The sequence below is a fragment of the Hippocampus bargibanti genome, linkage group LG10 (genome assembly GCF_051943395.1).
Source record: "Hippocampus bargibanti isolate YZ-2025 linkage group LG10, ASM5194339v1, whole genome shotgun sequence".
In the NCBI taxonomy this organism is placed as follows: Eukaryota; Metazoa; Chordata; class Actinopteri; order Syngnathiformes; family Syngnathidae; genus Hippocampus; species Hippocampus bargibanti.
Genome location: NC_142743.1, coordinates 18,900,205 through 18,921,234, shown reverse-complemented (window position 1 = coordinate 18,921,234; position 21,030 = coordinate 18,900,205). Strand labels below are relative to the sequence as shown.

Here is a 21,030-nt window from a genome sequence, read left to right as displayed (position 1 = left end):
CTTCCTCAATAATCCGTATTTTGTCCTCCTTTTACCAATCCGCCCTGAATGCTTCAATCCTTGCAGGGGAAGGGACTTTCCAAATCACTCTCCATGAACTGTGGCAAGTGGCAGGGTGTGGCGATGGACACCAAGACCCTCAGCCACAGCGACTCCTATACATGGGCCATAGAAAACCAAAGACCCAGCAGGTCACTCCACAGAGACGGGAGCGTTTCCTCCCTGGACTCCCAAGATGTCTCCTTCTCAGACATCTACCCAGACGACTGCACTCAGACTGAATCCCAGGTAAGTCAAATTTGAGTCATAAGGTGATTATTCCTCATAATGGGAAAGGAGGCGCTCAATGGCAAGATGCAACTCATTGCCTATCAAAAATGTAAATTTTTGAGAGAATATCGCTTCAAATCAAATCAGCATTGTGTGATGCCGCTAGACTTACTATCACTTCATGTGGCTTTGTCATTTCTTTTAGTACTGTACTCCACCTCGGATATCCAGAACCATGTCTATGGGGAGGAATCTGGCAGCAATTGCGCATGAGGTAAACAAGACTCACTGTCTCTCTTTGTCAAAAAAATAAACAAATAAATTATATATATATATATATATATATATATATTATTTATATTATTTATATTATTTTCATAATTAGAAGCGTCACCTGGAGATCATAGAACTGACCAATGATGGGAAGGGGCTCGGCTTTGGCATCATAGGAGGACGGAGCACTGGAGTCATGGTCAAGACTATATTGCCTGGTGGAGCAGCTGGACAGGTAATTTGAAAATATTGTTATGTTTAAATTAGTCGCCTGCGATGGGACATGACAACATAAATGCAACACTCCATTATAGATCAGTTTAGGTTTTCAGTCAGGGCACAAAATCAGATCCACGTAGACTTTGACGATGGACTGCAGCTGTTTTCAATCCTCTAACTTTGGCGACATTGTCTCTTCCAATTAAATCTTGAACATTTGATGTTGGGGCTTATAGAGTCCAGGAAAGCAACAAGTGATCAGTTACATGTAACATAAGCAGGAAACTCTCAATGGAAACTCTCGGTGCAATAGTTGAAATATGGTTACTTCCTGTACGAGATAGAATGAGACGTGCAAAGTCACTAATAGAAGAAATTAAAAGTTTAAAAAGCTGATAAGACGGTAAGTGAAATGACCGTACTTTTGCTATTATACTGTGCAGCCAAGCTAATTGTTCAGAGTCCACCATTTTCTTTTCCCATAAAAGACTCACTAAAACAGTTTCCATGCTGTGGGGTGACAGTGCTAAGTGCTGCCCCGCTGTGCCAGTAAAAAGTCTCTAAAGCACACCAATTAAGACCAGGCAAATGAATACAAGATTTTGATGTAGCCAGTTACGACGTGGTTTGTCCTCATTTAAGACAGCTTTCCGCTGCTTCCTCTTTCTCTTTGAATACAGCGGTTTTCTCACCTAATGTTCATTGTTACTCAAATGAACTGGAGCACCTTGAATGAATTAAAAGGAAACATTTGTTGTGATTACATGTTGCCACCACCAGGATAAACGTTTGTACAGCGGGGATCAAATCTTGCGCATTGGAGACACCGATCTGGCTGGCATGAACAGTGAGCAGGTGGCCCAGGTCAGTTCATGGATGGATTGATGGATTGATTCATTCATTCATTTATTCATATTCATCACCCATTTCCATGCCCAGGTGCTTCGAAATGCTGGTAGCAAGGTAAAACTACTCATCGCCAGGGATATCAACAAGGACAGCCTTTCTTCTCCTGTCCTCAGCCAGGAGTCCTTGGATGGCGAGGTTTGTCAATCTACTCAACATAAAAATAAAATATGTCTACCCCAGGACAACAATAGTGAGGTTTAACTGCGTAATGCTGTCTACAATGTTTTTTTTTAAATTTGCTCCTAGTTCTCCAGTACACTGGAGAGTGTTTTTTTATATTTTAATGACTCAATTTCCATTGGTCAGTGGTTGAATTCCTGTCATCAAATGTGTAGCCTGGTTCGACTTTCACTGTTTACTTCCTTGGCAGGAGCAAGCATTTTGGCCCAAGCACCAGCACATATTATATGATACAAAACAATTTATTAAAATTAACTTCAGAAAAAATAATATCTTGTTTTAACAATACTGTGATACCTTGGCTTATGAACTTAATTGGTTCCCAGACAGAGTATACTAAATAAGCCTTAAAACTACACAAAATATACCTTATATTTATCTATAAATCTATCTATAATAAAGCTGCTATTGTATTGTAATGAAAGAAATACAATGGACTGTATGATGAAGTCATTTTATATACATTTGTGATGGTCGTTGATGGCTCGATGGAATGGAGTGGCCGGTTTCATCAGGAGTGGCTTCCAAGAGGCAATTTACAGGTTGCCTCTTGACGATATCAGAGTGAAGTTGCCGTGCTTTCTCTGCGATAATTTTACCTCGTTCCTCATAAATTGTGTTTAGCTGGGTTGATAGCTTTTTGCATCAAGTCTACAGATGGCTTGTGCGGGTTATTTGTGGAGCCTGATTGATGGGATATTTTAACCTTGCAGTCTGAAACAAGTCCAAATGTCACTGTTTTCTATTCATTTTCTCACTCTCTCTCCGTCGTCTGGCTATATATTTAATGTTTAATGTTTGCATGCTCTCATTTACTTGTTTGGAGAACGGGCTCGTTCACGAACGACACATGACTCATTGTTGCACTTCATGTGTATCTCGAAAAATAGTTTGTATGCCAAGGTTACATTTTCATAAATTTAACGTTCATAAACCGAAAAGTTCGTAAGCCGAGAGGTTTGTAAACCGAGGTATCACTGTCGGTCTCAAATAATGTCAAAAGTGTGTATCAATGTTGTCGATATATTGTTAATAGGTGGGTGTTTCTGTGTTGCTTCTCACCAGCTCTTGGACCTGAATGATGACTATGAATACAGTGTGCAGTTCACGAAAAACAGCCTCGGGCTGGGATTCACCATCTCCAGTTATATTGGCGATCTAAACTCAAGTAATAAAAGATATTTCCGATTTGAATATCTAAAGACAAATACGTTGCACAAAAATGGTTTGTTGTGTTGAGCTTTTTATGTATTTATCCTCCTCAGTATACAGTGCTGGTGTGACAGTGAAGAGCATTTTGAAGGGTAGCAGTGTCGACCAAGATGGGCAGATTCACATTGGGGACATCATCCTATTCGTAAGTTTGAAAGAAACCAAATCATTTTAACCACTGGAATTGAGAAATTACATTATGTTGCACTTATAAAACATTGACTTTCTTCAATACGTTATTCTCTTATTCTCTTATCCTCTTATTTCTATCGCTCAAATCCACTTGTGTATTTATTTTAATGTCCTGGAACAGCAATGGAAGGTTCGCACAAGTTTAGATTGGTTCTTGTTACAGACTAGTATGACAGCAGTGCGGATAAGCTGCCTTAAAGCCTTAAAGGGGATATGTTCTGGGAAATGCACTTTTCAACTGTTTACAAATAATTAGGTCTCTGGCGTGGCTGCTCACCCATCAAGTGTGAAATTAAACAACCGAGTAAATCTTTCGTTAGCTGCCATTTCCGAAGAATGTGTCCTGACCTTGAATAAAAAGTGTTGTCACAACAGTTAAATTAGTTATTGGTGCTTACCCCCAATCACTATGTGTGTGGAAGGGTGAGACTGGAGGGAATCTCCGACTCTTCAGAGGTTTCCTATCATCTCTCAAAACAAGTCACTTTATATGAAACCGCATCAGGGTGTCCCTTACATACTGGCCGAAGATAGCTGGGATAGGTTCCAACATCCCGACGTCCATTGTCAGGAAAAAAAGGCTTATGTATTCTGTTTTGCTTTATTTCATTCAACACAGTCTAATAGCAGCAATGTGAAAATATTCATCATCAACAACTTTATAATGGCAACAGTTTGACGATGAAATGATCTCATTTTATTTCCTCTTCTTGACTCCTCTTCTTCTCTGTCACCTTTGCTTTTCTAATCACCCCTTCCTCAGGTGGATGGAGTGAGCCTGCAGGGCTGCAGTGAGCAGCGTGCAATGGAGGTGCTGAGACGGACAGGTCCTGTTGTCCGACTCAGGCTCCTGAGGAAGGCCGTCTGCTTTCGTCACATATTGCCCCCGGTGCCTCCACTGCAGCCTCTCCGACACTCCCATAGCTTCGACGAGGGCACTCCTTACAGAGTGGAACTGAACAAGATTTATGAGACAGGTGATATGTGGAAAAAGCAGCACAGACTTGGCGTATTATTCACAGTATTGATTTGATCCACTCCCAAGGTCACTACTTGCATTGTCCAAATATTCCTCTGTGCCTTTTAGGCTTTATACATACATACAGATGCTTCCCGACTTACGAACATTCGAGTTACGAACAACAGGGCGATATTTGTATACGTATTTGTATATCTACAACATGTGATACGCCAGTACATCTTCAACATCTTAATGAGTATATATTTGAATTCATTGGTTGCATGTTTACATGCACGGCTATTGAAATCCTTGTTCCCTTCCAGGAATATGCTCGCTGCGTGAAATCTCCCGGCGTGCAGCATACGCCAACAGACGACCCCGACGCGATTCAAGAAACGGTAAGCTCCCGTTTCCTTCTGCTGCACTGCAGTCTGCAAAGTGGATGATGAGACTCACTCTGATACTCTTAAGTAGGCTTGTGGATGGCGATGTGGCGGCAAAGCATGCCCTTTGATGAGAGTCTATTTATAGTATTGTGCAATCATGTGTTTATCCAACTCATTCTGCTCCTTCTAGATGATTTGCCTCTCAGCCTGCCTGCCTACACGGCTTTATTTAGACAGTGATCTTTGGGTTTGATTGGGACGCTCTGTTCAATAGGCCTTGATTGCTGTGAGGCATTCAAAGATCAAGTACAAGAAAATATTTGTTTGCCAAGAAATCTGATAGCGAGTGTGATAGATAATGCACACTTCAATGGCTTTTGTGTCGAGACATCATGCAGTGCCCCTAGGGTCAGATGTTTGTCTTCTATGTATTAAACAGTGGAGATAATGACTAAACACTTTCTCACCACGCCCAATGTGAATACCGACCGGTCGGTGGTATATTAAACTCTGTTAAATGTGGACATGTGTTTCTGATCACAGGAGTGCAACTGACACCAGCAGAGGAAGAAGACCTCCGGATGAGGTGGCAACGTGCCGTTGGACCAAAATATGAAGTCATTGTACGTCTATGCACAACTTGAATTGCATTGCATTCCATTTCATTCAGAATATCATTCGTGCATATACACGAGTGTATATGCAGTGTTGTGTGTTTTTGTTTACATCACTGATTTTAGCTGCTTGTTTTGGAATGTGAAAGGATGATTTCATTGTATCGCCCGTACAATGTTGATAACTGTGGTGTAATCCTTTCAAAATGTTCCTGTATGTTTACTATCTACAATATCATGAAAAAGTCAGCTGTTTCCAAAATTTGACTGAATGGGATGCCTTGGGAATGATGGAATAGATATGATGAAAAACAAAACGCTGAAAAGCATTGTTAGCCAATACGTCTGTGTAAGCTCTCAGTCGTACAGGAGTGGTCCATCGATGAAAAGGTTTCTTCAACCGTCATCTGTACTTCTTTGAAGGTGTCGGACGTTTCGCTTCTTATCCAAGAAACTTCGCCAGCAAAATCCTTCCCTGAACCGTAACGGTGGGGTGAGGTTCAATTTGGATCGTTCGTACAATAGACTGCTTAGGCAACATAGGATTTGTCATGATGATGAGGTGATACCAGGGCAAATTGGGCAATGAGGCCAGTCGTTAGTCAGGACAATAGAAGCGATCTGTGGAGCCGCAGGGATTAGTCCTCTGCTCCCCCCAACCTGAGAGCAGGGACCTATCATAGCAGAGTCCGACACCGCCACGTCTAGACAGTAGGGATATATATATATATATATATATATATATATATATATATATATATATATATATATATATATATATATATATATATATATATATATATATATATATATATAGGGCCGAAACTACCAGTAAGACTTTAGTTTGCTGACGAAGTTTCTTGGATAAGAAACGTCCGACATCTTCAAAGAAGTACAGATGACGGTTGAAGAAACCTTTCCATCGATTGTTAGCCAATGTTTACATTTTTTTCGTAATGCAATTTTAGGTTTGTCAACTGGAGCGCTTCAGTGAAGCAAGTGGCTTCGGCATTAGCCTGGAGGCTCGCGCCGGCCATCATTACCTGTGCTCCGTTTTACCCGAGGGCCCCATTGGACAATGTGGCAAGATCTTCACTGGGGACCAGATACTCGAGGTGAGGGGAAAAAAAAACAACAGACACATTCTTAACTGTGATACTGGACCAAGAAGGTTTTACGACTTTTAGAACATTGATGGATGGATTCGTTCTTAGCTTGCCTGGATCATGCAGGCTGTACGCGTAGGAAGAAATCACGGTCAAGGCCAAAGAAAGTCATCAGCCTGAAACTGAGTCGGAATGTGTTTCTCTCAGAGTTCATGACATTACCATTGCAAGTTTATTTATTTCTTTATTTATGATTGCTATGAACATTTCATTTAGGGAAGCTTTTAAGAGCACAGTGTAGTTTGGCAACAAACCCCTTCATTTCCCTCAAGGGGCACAAGTTGTAATAAGGAGGTGGATGTGAGTGCAGTACTCCCACGGCTGCCTTGAACAAGTTCATGAATGCACACAAAGAGTATTACTCGTCCTTCGTGGAGAGAGGCTTGTCTGTTGAACTTATAAACCATTCCCGTTCTCCAAAGTCATGTAGATATTGCAGCCGTTTGGTGAGTACGTTGCTCCAGCATGGCAATGTTCTTCTCAGCCATTCACTTGGATGCTAAGGGCGTTGTGAGCTTGTGATGAAGCAGCCACGAGTTATCCTGCCACGAATTCAGAAGCGCTAAACAAAACAAACGCAGTGGGATTTCGTTGCACACGTGCCGGTTAATTGTTTGGCCACGTTACAAAATTTCACACCAATCTTCGGATGTGATCAATATGATTGACGTCTTGGGTTTTTCAGCTCTGGAATCTCCGGGCAGGTTGTAGACATTCATCCATGAGTCATCACCGATGATGACTTTCCCTAGCAAGTCGGGTCTCATCATCACTCAAACTTGTCATTGCGTGACAAACTGACACTTAGAAGAAGTGCTATATCTATAAGAGTATGTGAGAAAAAGTTCAATGGCTGCAGGGCACTGACATTACGTTATATATTTGAGGATGATCACATTCCAAGTAAAAATTGGTATTTTGGGGTTTGAAATATAACTTTTTGTGACATATATCCCAGAACTTTTCTGGCACACTCGTATTCAAGGACAGCGCTCTTATTGGTTAAGACGTGAACTATTTTTGTCATGGGAATGAATGTAAATCAAAGGGATGATAAGTGTATTCTTCTTTTCCTTTCGGATTTTCCCTTCAAGGGGTCGCCACAGCAAATCAGTGTCCTCCATCTTTAGAGGTTTGATCCACATGTTTGTTTTGGCCAAGCTTTTACGTCGGATGCCCTTCTTGACACAACCCTCTGTATTTATCCGGGCTTGAAACCGGCACCTTAGGACCAGTCTGCAGGGTACCAGTGATGAAAGGGGCCCTGAAATATATGGTGATGGTGAAACATGCGGCTATTCTAATCTCCCTTACAGGTGAATGGTATCCCTCTCATTGGAGAGACACACAAAGAGGTGGTCAACATCCTCAAGGAACTGCCCATGTGTGTTTACCTGGTATGTTCTCGCATTGTCCCGCCTGCCATTCCCGACAGTGATGAAGAAGAAGACGACGATGGCCAGCTCACTTTGAAAGAGCTGCTGGCTGAGTTCAATGACAAGGTGAATGCAGGAATGAGCAGATGTGTGTTTCGAGGCAGATGTGATAGGAAGGGATGCTTTTTATTCTTTTTCCTCAAGCTGAATAAAAGTTTCTTTTCTTTCTTTTACTTCTCCCAGTTGGACCAGGGCTGCATTATTCCCTGTCCTACGGCCGAGGACATCACAAAGCGTGGTGTACCTCCGATGTCGCCTCCTCTGGCTATGTGGGAGAGAGAGGCGCAGGTGGTTGAGCTGGAGAAAGGGGAGTCAGGATTGGGCTTCAGCATCCTGGACTATCAGGTAATAGACAAGGCCCTTAGCCTTTTTCTAAAAATAAATAAAGACATGAATAAACTGCAGTCTCACAACATTATCGTCACCTCATTGAAGAAAATTTGGAAGGCAATCTAGCAGAGTTTGTGTATGTGAAAGCCCAGAAGAATTAATCTCATAAAATTAACTAATTCACTGCCAGGCGTGAAAAAAAATGTGTCCATTCTATTGCCAGGGTTTTTGTCACTGTCATTCAAATTCCAGTACCCACAGAATATTGAGTTTTAGGACTACATATACATCCAATACAGCATAAGAAACATCTTCTCTCTTCTTTCATCAGAAAAAAAAGTTCATTACTAAATTATATAGGTCTGGAGTTATATGAGCTTGTAATTAGGGCATCTCTCCAAAATACAATGCAATGCCACTGTGAGACTAATAAAGGCATATCCAATCCAATCCAATACATACATATGTTTACATAGCGCTTTAACAACAGCTGAAGCTGGAACAAAAGCGCTAACATGGGAAAAAAATGGAAATGCTATCCCCTTATGGAAGGGAAAAACATTGCCAGAGGCCATTATCAGAGGTCATTGCCAGTGCTTTATCGGCACCTAAACAAGAAGAAAAAAAACACGAACGAATTGGGGAATGGCACTCTATGTCGTATTTTCAATTCCTGAATAAATTTGTGAATGGCAGTGAATGAGTTAAGTTGCACGGTACTAAAAATAGTTTGAGAGAATTTTAAAATATCATGATCAAAACAACGGAACACAAGAAGCTATTCCCACACCGCTTCCACAAATAACAAAATTAATAATACATAGAAACAGGGACAAGATTTTATTATGTATATGTTTGTGTAATAAGTTGCCGGTCTCCTTTTTTTTTTTTTTTTAAAAAACAAGACTTTTCAAGTCGCTTGTCACACACTTTCATGTGCCTCATCCATATGCTTGTCTTGCAGGATCCGGAGGATGCCACTAAAACAGTGCTGGTAATCCGCTCCTTGGTGCCAGGCGGTGTCGCCGACCGAGATGGCCGTCTCCTCCCTGGAGATCGCCTCATGTTTGTTAATGAGACTGAATTGGAAGGCTCCAGTCTGGATTACGCCGTGCACGTGCTCAAATCCACTGGTTACGGCCCCGTCCACATCGGTGTTGCCAAGCCGCTGCCGGTATGTCCAGGAAACCGTCTTTACAGTTCACATCCTGTATGTTTAGAAAGATTTCAAGATAGATGGAACAAATACCTCAAGATCACCATTCGAAACAAGGGTTTAAAATGCGTTTTTTTTGCCGCGGGCCACATTGTAGTTAGTGTGCTTCCATTCCAAACAGAGGACTCCGGTTCTTTGTACTGATGGTTAATTCTTGATTGTGATTTCACTTGCATGCTGAATCACCAACGACACCACCACCACCGTAGAACTACAAACAAGTATAAAAATAGAGATATTATTTACACAAACATTTGAACTTTACATCAATGAAATAAAATGCATGCAATAAAATCGTACAAACCACTTTGCCCGCTTTCTGTCCGAAATACAAGTTTTTGTCTTTTTCCTTTTGTCTTTTCCTTGCTAAACAGTACAGCGATAAAGCATGTCCATTCTCGCCATCTTCCCAGTAAAATGAAACTTAAAGGACAACTGACGTCTCCGGACAAGTTGTGTCCATAATTTGTAAAATGACTTCAAATGACTTTGACTGAGCGTATTTTACAAAGATTCCATAGCATATAGCTATATTTTACGTTTTAAGACATGCAATGAATATTTAGGTCTTGATGAATGACTCGTTTTCAATTCTGAATTAAAAGAATAATAACTTTTATTATGGTTTACATACGACAATTTGAAATTTTGGTTCGGACTTTAGCAAGCATCATGGAACTTGACATGCTTAATTTGCTTTCACGGGCCGAATAAAATGTTATGGTGGGCCAGATCAGGCCCCCGGACCTTGACAACTGTGATCTAAAACACTGTTCAACACAACAGGAATTTCTCCATTGTGAGACATGTTAAGCTTTTCTTAGTCTCCAGACTAAGTGACACTGAGTCAAGTTTTAATTCTCTCGTTCCGAAAGTACAGTAGTGATTTACAACAACCGTTTCTCACTAAATATGCTAATTACTGGAGTGTGGTTTGGAACCGTTCGGTTTTGTTGTCAACCGTGGCCTAGTAACAAAGTCCACGGAGTTCGGTTACAGCCCGTCTAAATCTTTAATGACCCTCCAAGGTTAACACAAAGCACAACCACTCCAGAAATGGAGAGGCAAGGGGAGAAGGAGTGACGGGTGTCTCATGTACCTTCTCTAGCTCTCTTGCCTCCTGCGTTTATAATTTTGACACTTTTCAGTGAGGCTACACATGGATATTCTTATAATAGGTTGTTTCATTTCAGCTTGCTCTTCTTGTGTTGTCAGTTGGAACTTTGCGGCGGTTTGACGCCCATTTTGGAGAGAAGCACCAGGGAATCTTGCGATGACAGCGAGAGCCACAGTCAGGTCACCCTGCTAGCTGAGGAAGCTGAGGCCAACGCTTGTAACCTGGCGGATAACAACGTCCACCCATATTGCAACAACTCGGTAAGCTCTTTTCACAGCACTTAAAACGAACAATCTTTTGACAGTTGTTTTTCTTTGATGAGTTTTGTTACTGCTTCTTTCTCACTTTCTACTGTTGGGGTCACTAATATTTGTGTAACCGAGAGCTACTTCTTGTGTACTGATTAGCGAGCAGTTGGACACACACTTTTGATACACACATTTGGAATTTGTAAAGATCTCCTCTGTTTATCTTTGTTGAAGTTGTTGTGTTGAGAAAGTTGAAGTTTCAAAAAATGGATGGATGGATGATTTTTTTTTTCTGTTAATATATTGCTAATTATTGCTCCATGATTTAACAAGGTATAAAATCATCATATCATCATGCAATGCTTAATTTCTGAGGGCATCTTCACTGTTAAATGATTATTTTTCACAACATTCCGAGAAAATTACAATGCCCCATCACTGCCCAGCTAATTTTAAAACAGGACAGCAGGCTTAAAATGTTGTGGGGACTGATTTTGTTAAATGATACATACTGTAATAAAAAGGCACAACTAAAGTATTTTTCAAATGTTAAATGTTGTTATGTAAGCGCTTTTTTAACACTACTTAAATGAAGCTGTATGTATTGTATTCCATTGTAAAATTTTACAGGCTGTATTTTTTTGCAGTAATAGGCGCAACAATTTATTTTTCAAAAGCCGACAGTGTGCTTTATCATCCGATGCACCATATATATCTATAAACATTCACATTTTTTGATGAGCTATTTTGAATGTTCTGTAAAGCACTTTTTTAACAGCTGCAGTGGTTGCTAAAGCTTTGCATAAAGCTATATTTTATTGTATTCCATTTAGCATAGCTCCATCTCGTGGATGCAGCTCTAGCCACTATTGTAGCTTCTAATATTGTAGCTTTAATGCAGTGTACCCTATATTTTAAAATAGACCACTCATTGAAGGTTTGCCTTATACTCTGAAGTACATGCGCTCCTCAACTGACGAACGAGATGCGTTCCGAACAGTCGTTCGTAAGGTGAATTTGTTCGTAAGTTGATTCAGTGCTATATTTTGTATGGAATGCATGTTTATGGCTTATATAAGTATGTTTAAGGTTTATATAAGCACGCTGAAAGCTTGTAGGAGTGATCTGTATTGGTTTGTTCTGAAAAATGAACATTTAATGAAATAAATGCTCTATAAAGATATGTACATGTACAACGTGAGATAACACAACATATGCTACTACAAAAATGTTTGTATGTACCGTTGTTTGTAACTCTAATGTTAGTAAGTAGGAGAGCGTCCGTCATTCAAACACATGGCAATTTCCAATGCTATTGATACACATAAATCTTCTAAATGATCGGGAACAATTTCTCTGAGAGTCGGTGAAGCCTTCACGCAATATACCCATTCATCAAATGGCAATCTTATGCATGATATGGCGCACTCAGAAATCTGAAACAATGATCAGAAGTGGATACATTTCACAGTCATATTACATTTTGTAGATAGCAATATGTGCACTGCGTCAGTTTGGCAAGCAGCAAGAAGTGTGCAGGCGTGTCTAAAAGTAGATCACCGTGGCTCTCCTCTCAAGTGTTCTGTATGGGAAGCTTATAGCTGGCTGCCTCAGCAACACAGCGTCAGGTGCGGAGAAAGTGCTCCATGTCAAAGACGCATTTCCCTTTCGTGGCTGCCTTTTGTGCTGGACTTTGCTTAATTGCTTGCAATTGTGTCTCGCTGTAAGTGTATGCCTGACGCATACTGCTGGCACCCGGTACGGCACAGGAACATGATCTATCCTTGTCTCGCACATATAGTTGCACTCGCTGAGGTTTCTCATCAAGGATGTTGCAACGGTAGCGTCTGAACTTCAGTGCTGCCTGTGAAGGTTCAAAGAACTTCTCCTCAGTGAACCTGTCTCTTTATGAAAGCATCCACCGGGAACAGCGGAGTCTACCTTTGTTGGTGCGCTCTATCCTAGAAGCAATCCCGAGGCCTTCAGACTGCAAAGTTATTACCCTTTAAATTATTTTTTGTCAAACCGTGCCTCCTGTGCTTCCCAGGATGCCGTCTGAGTCAAATTCTTGAAGCGAACATGTTTGTCTACTGGAGCGGCTGTATTTCTGCACTGTCTTTCTATGCTATTGTTTCTCAGGAGACTCTCCTACTTGCTGAGCAGGCACTATATTCAATAAACCACTGGCTGGGTTATTAATGGCAATGACAAAATCTGCAGATATCTTGTGCAAGCCCTCTACAATTTGAATGGCTCAAGCAAAGATGATTTTTCAGTGCTGAACCTTTTATTTGGCAATCATTAAAATATAGTGGAACTGCCAAGGTTGAAGAATATCCTCTTCACAAATCTGCTCAAAATCCACTTAGAATAAATGTTTTGACAGTAATTAATGGAAAGTGAAATAAGCTGCTCCCAACTCCAAACATAGTCATCATAAGACCTTTATTTCATTCGAAGTACAATTGGAACATTCGAGAATCCAAAGATATCTTGTAAATTTGACACACCAAAGACAAGAGCTTTGTTCATTTTTTTTTTCATTTTAAAAGCCTTTCATACATCTCACACAACTTCATACAGAGAGTGATGAAAGGTTTCTTCAGCTGTCATCTGTACTTCTTTGAAAGTGTCGGACGTTTTGCTTCTCATCCAAGAGGTTTCGTCAGCGAACTAAAATTTGCTGGTAGTTTTACATGTTTTTTACATTAGTCTTTTGGCAAAACAAAATCCCTACTTATTTCAAACCGATAACACTTTAAGACAAAAATGAGTGCATCCACAAGATAGGCTGCCAAATGAAAAACAAAGTAATGTAGTTTATTCAATACATTGTAAAAATGCAGATTGTAAAGAGCAATACATTAGGGAGACTAAACAAATTCTACCAAAAAATACTTTATCAACATTGTAGCGATAATACTAGTGGGCCTCAATCTGCAGTACACATGTACCTAAAAGCTAGCAACCACTCATTTGACGACAATGAGATTAAAATGCGCCAATAACACAATAGGCAAGTTTTATATTCATACAATTTTCACTCCACTTTAAAGATGACAGAAAATGTTGTTTCATGGCCAGAACAAGTGCTAAAAGAATTTTAAAGGATAGCTATCTGAATAATATCTCTGACAACATTTTAGGAAATCCAGCCGCATCTGCATTTTGGTGTCAAGGAAGACGGCGACATGCAGCCCGCCCCTCCACTGCCTCCACGCACCAGCTTCGAAAAGACAATCACAGTTGTCCGGGGCAACCGTAGCCTTGGTATGTCCTCCATCTTACTCATGCTGATGGTGTCTTGGTGTGTGTACATTGCAGGAATGGCCATAATGGTGATAATAGGCAGTAGTGATGATGACCGCCCTGAAGAGGAATGGTGAAATGTGATTTTAATTATACTCAAAAGTACACATCACAGTGTGTGTGTGTGTGTGTGTGCATATACGCACTTCAAAAACAGTGTGGATGTGCATGTGTGCATTCAATATCGGATCGGATTGTGAAGAAATGTAAACCAGAGATGGAAAATGTTGGATGTTGACTTAAAACGGTGTATATTTTTATGCCGATCCATTTTTCTCACCATCAAGCTCACTTAATGTATTTTTTGCTCAGGAAACCAAAATTGACACGTTTTTTTTTTTTTTTTTTTTTTTGCTCTCAATCACTTTTGAGGCAGTCTCTTGAATGTATTGTTTTATCGAAGGGGGAAAAAAGGTAAGACACCCATGTGTCTTTCTGTACATGTCAATGACAAATTGGACATATAATTTACTCTCTGGACAGTATAGACAAAGGCATGTATATACTCTAAAGTTGCATTGTTTACTCATACCTTTACATAAAGTTACGTCATGGTGTTCGATGCTGAAGGCGCACTCTGAACAAACACGGTCAGTGCAGTGTCTCATTACTTTATTTGCTTGCGGGTATCGATTTAAACAAATGTATCCCTCCTTACTATTTTCGCTAATGATTGTCAAAAAAACATATGGAATGATACGGTGAAAATATTAATAAGTGGACATAGAGACACATACAATTATGACTAAAAGATATTGTACTCTGCCTCTGACACTGGTCTCATGGATGCCTCAAAGCCTCAATCTGCGTCCATCTGCCATTTTTGTGGCATAACAAAGAAACAACTGTATGTTCACTTTAAAACCTACATCCTACATAAGTTTCTTAGTTTTCCCCAACACTGGATTAATTTACTGCATGACGAAAGGATATGGGATGGAATGATGATGATGATGGATAGGATACGACACACTTACGCAGTCTAATATACAGTATTTATCTTATTTATTTATTCATTGTGGTCTCTCAATATTCTCGCGCACGTGCGGCTACTCACCCGGCTACTCATCAATACATTAAATGATTTTAGATGAGTTTGTAGTATTTTAAATGGTATTTAAAGGACAACCGACATCACTTTTTTGTTTCCTAACTGACATCAGAAAAACGTTTTATAGCATCTAAAATACCCAAAACACACAGTATGATATTTTTAGTCAAATTCAAAACACCAATAAAAATGACTTAAAGTGTCCAAAACTACTTCAAATTGAACCCGGAAGTGGCCAGGTCCCGCCCCCTTGTTCGTGGTGTCACCCCAAGACCTCTTGCTTTGCTGGAGAATCAAAACAATGGCTTCAGATTTGGAAAAGATGCGTTCTTGTTACTCATACAGTTATGAATATGATTCAAATAGTCCTGAAGAAGAAAGCGTACATGTTTGCAATTGATTAAAGAATTTATTCCGGTCATTTTGATGCATCTGGAGAGAAATGTAGTGACACTCTTTAGTATTCACAGTACCCCAAAAAAGGCAGAAGAGGGCAACAAAGCTCCGTCTAAATTGTCTCCTGGCACGTTTTGTAATTGAACATCAAATACATGTTGTGCATGTGATGCAAGGTATGTCCTTTATCGGTGAGGGGCGTTCCTTCAGTGACGTAGGGTGAGGACTCGTCACCAACTCAAAAACAAGACTTCCGGAATATTCAGTGCGAGTCTTAAAACGTAAAATATAGCTATATGCAGTGGAATCTTTGTAAAATGCGCTCAGTAGAAGTCATTTGAAGCGATTTTACAAATTATGGACACAACTTGTCCGGAGACGTCGGTTGTCCTTTAAATACAATTAAAAAGTGCCATAAATGCTGTCAAAAGATGCCTGGGGTGTATTTCATGACTGTATTTTTACAGTACATAACAGATTTCACTTAGAACCATGCAACATAACCCTGCCATGGTGTGGGGGGTGGGGGGTGTTACTGTCTCTATTTTAGGCTATGGTGAGGCCTGTCTGGAATGTCAAAGTAAATACAGTCCAGTTCAATGATTTGAGTATTTGGGCAGAGACACACAGCAAACCAAGCAAATGGTTTTTGATGTGTCACAAAAACACAAACAATACAAAGAAAAAGCTAAATCTCGAATGATTTTCTTATGACTGTCATTCAATGAAAATTAATATTTGACTATACAGTCAGTGCTTGAGGTTGTGCTTTACCTCTGTTAAACGAAAAAAGAGAAAGAACACGAGACAACTATTTTCAATATAATCTTAAATTGGGCAATTCAACTAAATATTTTCAGTGTTTGCCGTTGTGATATTGCTTCCCCAACTTAAAAATAGACAGTGAATAAAAACAATTCAGCAAACCATTCACAACTTGCTTGCCCTGTTGCGATAACTCACACCATTGGAATAAATCAGTCAAACTTGAGTAATTATTTGACGCCAAAACTTACAAGTTGTGTCATTACAGTTGTTTTTGATTGTAGAAAAAGTTAACTCTATATTTTAGTCAAATGAGTAAGATATCAGTGTGGGGGCTAACAATACAGTACTTTTTTGGTATATGGTGTTACTAGGTGCCATTTAATGTAAAATCGTTTGTTTAGTATACAATATTATAAATATGACCGGTTGGTTTTGAATGAATTGTTAGTTTTGATGAGTTGACTTCATTTTGCTCATTAAAAAAAAATACAATAAAAATAAAAAGTATTAATCGTAAAACGTTTTTTTGGTAGTGAAAACCGAGTCACATTTTTATAAGTCTAATCACCTCACAAGCAGTGAAATTGCAACAGCATTATTATTTTTGCCATTTAAACAATCTGTGTTGGTGTTTCATCTCATTGGGATTTTGAGATATTCATCACTGTCATTCACAAATCATGTCTTTGATATCTGTCTTCTCTTCTGTCCTGTCGACTTCACTGGCTTTCCATTGTATTTCCATGCACTATGATTGTATTGTAATTGGAATGCAAATTAATAAAATGTCTATTTGACCAAAAATTAAGCAGTCATTTCTTTGACCAGCATCAAATTATGGACGACCATAGTGTAGTGGATGTGTCTATAATGAGACAGTGATGTGTGCGCACGCGTGATTTACCCAACCCTGTAATCGGCCTAGCACACCGACTGATAAAGTAGCAGTCGAGTGTTTGCGCAAACCAGAATGGGTTACCCCTGTGGTCACCTGTGACCTATGACCCTGTGGGTGTATGCACGTGGGTGTCCTTGATTCAGATGCGAGTACCAGTGGCGATGCTGTGTGAATGTCAAGCATGTGTGGCTAGCCGCGTTCGTGTGCTAATCTGCCTAGTGTCTTTCTTGATTATGCTGATTATGCCGCTGTCAGGTGTCTGTTTGGACAACTGTCTGTCTGTTTGGCATGTGTTCAAACACGCTTAGAAAACCCTCCACTCACCTATGTGTGTGTATGCATGTGTCTGTATGCGTGGGTTTGCGCGCATGCACGTTGGCAGGGATGTCGGTGAGTGCTATCAAGGATGGCTCGGGCATGCTGGTGCGCAGTGTGGCCCCTGGGGGCTCTGTCAGTCAAGATGGCAGACTCGAGGTGGGTGACGCAATCTTGGCGATCAACGGCGAAACTACGTCTAACCTGACCAACGCCATGGCCCGGTCAATGCTAAGGAGACATTCTGTCATTGGGCCGAACTCAGGTCAGAAATGTATTGCATATTCACACACAGATATGAGATACACATTTACTCGCGGGTCACTTAGTGTTCACACTGACATATATAACATTGGCCAAAAGTACAGTCAATAACTTTTAAGTCGGAAAAAGTAAATTTGTCAACAGGATTTCTGTCTTTAATCGGTTGTCAAAGCTAAATAAATAAGAATCAGAATCCTCTTTATTGGCAAAGTATGTAGAACATGCTACACGAGTATCATCATAAAAAAGACATGACAAATAAGTATGGTGGACACTAATAAAGGCTAATCTAATCTAATCTAATCAAATTCCTTAGTATAAGTGGTACCTTTCAAGAATAAATGTGAGACAATGTGTAAGGTATCAGGCAGACAGTGGTTCAAGTGAGTACAGAGCTGGAACTACAATGATTATAATGGGATGTTGTTCCGCAGGGGTGTACAAAATTGCAAAGAGGCACGATGCACTTATATTTGGGTTACTGTTTAGAGAGTTGTGGGAAGAAACTGTTTAAATGCCTGCCTAATTTGGTGCGTATGGATCGGTAGCACCTGCCTGAGAGGTAGTCACTGGAAAAGGTGGTGGGCAGGGTGCGGAGGGTCCGGTAGGCTTTTCCGCGCCCTTGTCTTGATGCTTGCAGTGTGCAAGTCCTCGAGAGCGGCTAGGGCGGTGTCCAATTCTTTTTTCCACCGTCCTAACTGTCCATTGAAGTCGGATTTTGTCCTTTTTTGTGGCGGCCCCAAACCAAACCGTGATGGGTGGAAGAACACAAGATTGATTCGATGACAGCTGTGTAGAAATAAACATAGAAATAATTTTGTTGATGCGCTTTTCATAGAGAGGAATCAGTGTTAAAATGAATATATGGATATATGCTCTTTACTGTAAAAATGAAGATTGTAAATCGCTAGTTTTTAGGTGCAGATGTGCTGCAGATAGACGCCCATCAGTATTATCCCTGCGATGTTGTTAGTCTTTTTTTGAGAATATGTTTAGTTTCCACAATGTATTGTTCTTTACAATCTTCATTTTTAAAGTAAAGAGCAATCTTCATTTTTACAGTAAAGAGCTATCTTCATTTTTACAGTAAAGGTTCATATTCAGACTCTCCCATCACCACCATGCATGTCCCTCAACTCACAGTCACAGGGACTTTCTGGAAATGCTCAATTTTTACGGCAATTATAAGAAAGAAGCGGGAGCTAACTTCCTCATTTAGTTCTCGAGTTCCATCCATTCACAATAAAATGACCTCATTCATATTGGTCCATTAAGGGGGTTTGATTGGAGGAGTTTTAACAAGATGGCTATAATAAACCTTTAACAGGGTCTTCCTGCATCATCGCAGACTTTATGTGGAGTTCTCACAAACAGTTGTAAAATCATACAATAACACAATATTATAAAACAATCCTATCATAAAATGTGTTATTTTTAGTGTTACTTCACCAACATAAAATGGTCTATAAGAACGTGCAGCTAAATGAGGCACTTGAATATGACGTGACTTGATTTGGCCATGAGGTATAAAACCTAAAGATTAGCTTTGAAATAGAAAGTTCCTTGGAGTGATGTCACCATTAATATTGACTGTAAGAAAAACAGATTTTGCTGGTACTCAGTTTGCTCGTAATATACACGGTGGGCCCCAAGTTTCCATACAAATGGTTGGTGTGTTGCCTATTGTGTCTTAATCATAAAGAAAAATACTTTTTACGTTTTTCAATGTATGCTCAACACTGTACAAATATATTCATTGGATGCAGTGATCCAACCTCCATTACCACAACCGCAATCTGTGATTTAGAAATACCCGATTTAAATACATTTGGTATGGAGGGGAATCCCGCGGTCTCCATTTTGTTCTGAAGCAAGGACGTGGCAGCAATTAGCCTCCCATGGCCTTTTCACTATTTTGTGGGGAAAAGCTGGTCGTTATCAAGTTTATGTTATGAAGGTGTTGTAAGCAACATATGTAAATATAAAATGAATTGGGTGCTGACAGGAAGTTCGCCGGTAAATTTGCAGTCATACTTTTCCGCAGGACCACAGTAGCATTGAATAAACTCAGTCAATAACATTTTAAGTAATTCCTCAAGGCGTTTTTGCTACATTTTTACACTCGCTGTTGTTGTGGGTATGATGCTCTTCATCCCCATTGCACGGTGGCCATCCAAAATATCCACTCACTCATTCCCTTCAACTGCTTTCATTCACGCTTTGCTTGTACACACACACACACACACACACACACACACACACACACACACACACACACACACACACACACACACACACACACACACACACACACACACACACACACACACACACACACACACACACACACACACACATGCAGCCTTTTAATGGCCTAACCTCCCAGAACACTCTTTTCCTGTTCGGGGGGAAGAGGCTCTGTGAATAATTCATCCCTCATCTCACCTTGAACACCACTCTTCGGAATAAAGGAACGTTTTAAACAGTGTGTCATAGATGCGCGTGAAAGTTTAGCTCACGCACACAGGGGCACACTGCCTCCTTCTGACAACACGATAGACAAACTTAGCAGGGAGTGGAGGCAGATGAGTATTAAAGTATGACAGACATGAAAGTCTTGTCATTATAAAAAATGCTTCTGCTGTGACAAGCCAGGCCATCCGCATGGCTCAGTCACAACAGTTCAGTAACCACATATTCAATCTGCCATCATGAGTGGAATTTGGCCCGTTCGGCCGATTCAAACAGCATGTTCGCTGGCAGAAGAGTGAAAAACGGGAGGGAGCGTTTAATGTCTCCTTCACACTCGAGTCAAATAAACATGATGCAAGTTGAGTTTTGAAAACATTTTTAAAATCGGAAAGTACACCCATTCTTGTTTCATGCTAATGTGGAAAAAAAGAGAAATGCTGCCCCCTTGTGGAAAAGAAAAAAACCATTGCCAGAGGCCACGGCTAGCGCTTTATTGGCTCCCGAGTATGAAAAAACAAAACCCAAACAAATTCGGGAATGGTGCTCTATGTCATAATTTCAATTCCCGAATAAATTAGTGAATGGCAGTGAATGAATTAATTTATTGTGTGCTCCATATGTAATATGGGGAAGGGGTTAAACATTCTAATGGCTTCCTCAAATTCATAATGGCCTACGAGGGGAAACCGTTACTACAATGTGGCTAGCAGCAAAAATTGAGTTTGACACCCTTGTCTTGAAGTGTTCTATGAACCAACAACGCCATAAGGTACACCAGGACAATTAAGCAAAAGCCAGTAGTCCAGTCAAAAATTCAGATTTGAACTG

General features: G+C 40.2%; 1 protein-coding gene across 1 annotated transcript in view; it reads left to right on the top strand.

Moving 5' to 3' along the window:
* LOC148892785 (multiple PDZ domain protein) overlaps positions 1–21,030 on the top strand; it is a 44,047-nt gene that overhangs the window by 3,231 nt on the left and 19,786 nt on the right. Inside the window, exons 4-20 of the mRNA XM_089006246.1 lie at positions 67–288; positions 476–544; positions 656–778; positions 1,543–1,626; positions 1,702–1,806; positions 2,917–3,019; positions 3,117–3,208; positions 4,019–4,232; positions 4,540–4,614; positions 5,146–5,225; positions 6,185–6,331; positions 7,699–7,884; positions 8,002–8,163; positions 9,113–9,322; positions 10,580–10,741; positions 13,876–13,999; positions 17,534–17,726. Coding sequence (XP_088862372.1) covers positions 67–288; positions 476–544; positions 656–778; positions 1,543–1,626; positions 1,702–1,806; positions 2,917–3,019; positions 3,117–3,208; positions 4,019–4,232; positions 4,540–4,614; positions 5,146–5,225; positions 6,185–6,331; positions 7,699–7,884; positions 8,002–8,163; positions 9,113–9,322; positions 10,580–10,741; positions 13,876–13,999; positions 17,534–17,726 — 2,351 coding nt within the window. The remainder of the gene's footprint in view (positions 1–66; positions 289–475; positions 545–655; positions 779–1,542; positions 1,627–1,701; positions 1,807–2,916; positions 3,020–3,116; positions 3,209–4,018; positions 4,233–4,539; positions 4,615–5,145; positions 5,226–6,184; positions 6,332–7,698; positions 7,885–8,001; positions 8,164–9,112; positions 9,323–10,579; positions 10,742–13,875; positions 14,000–17,533; positions 17,727–21,030) is intronic.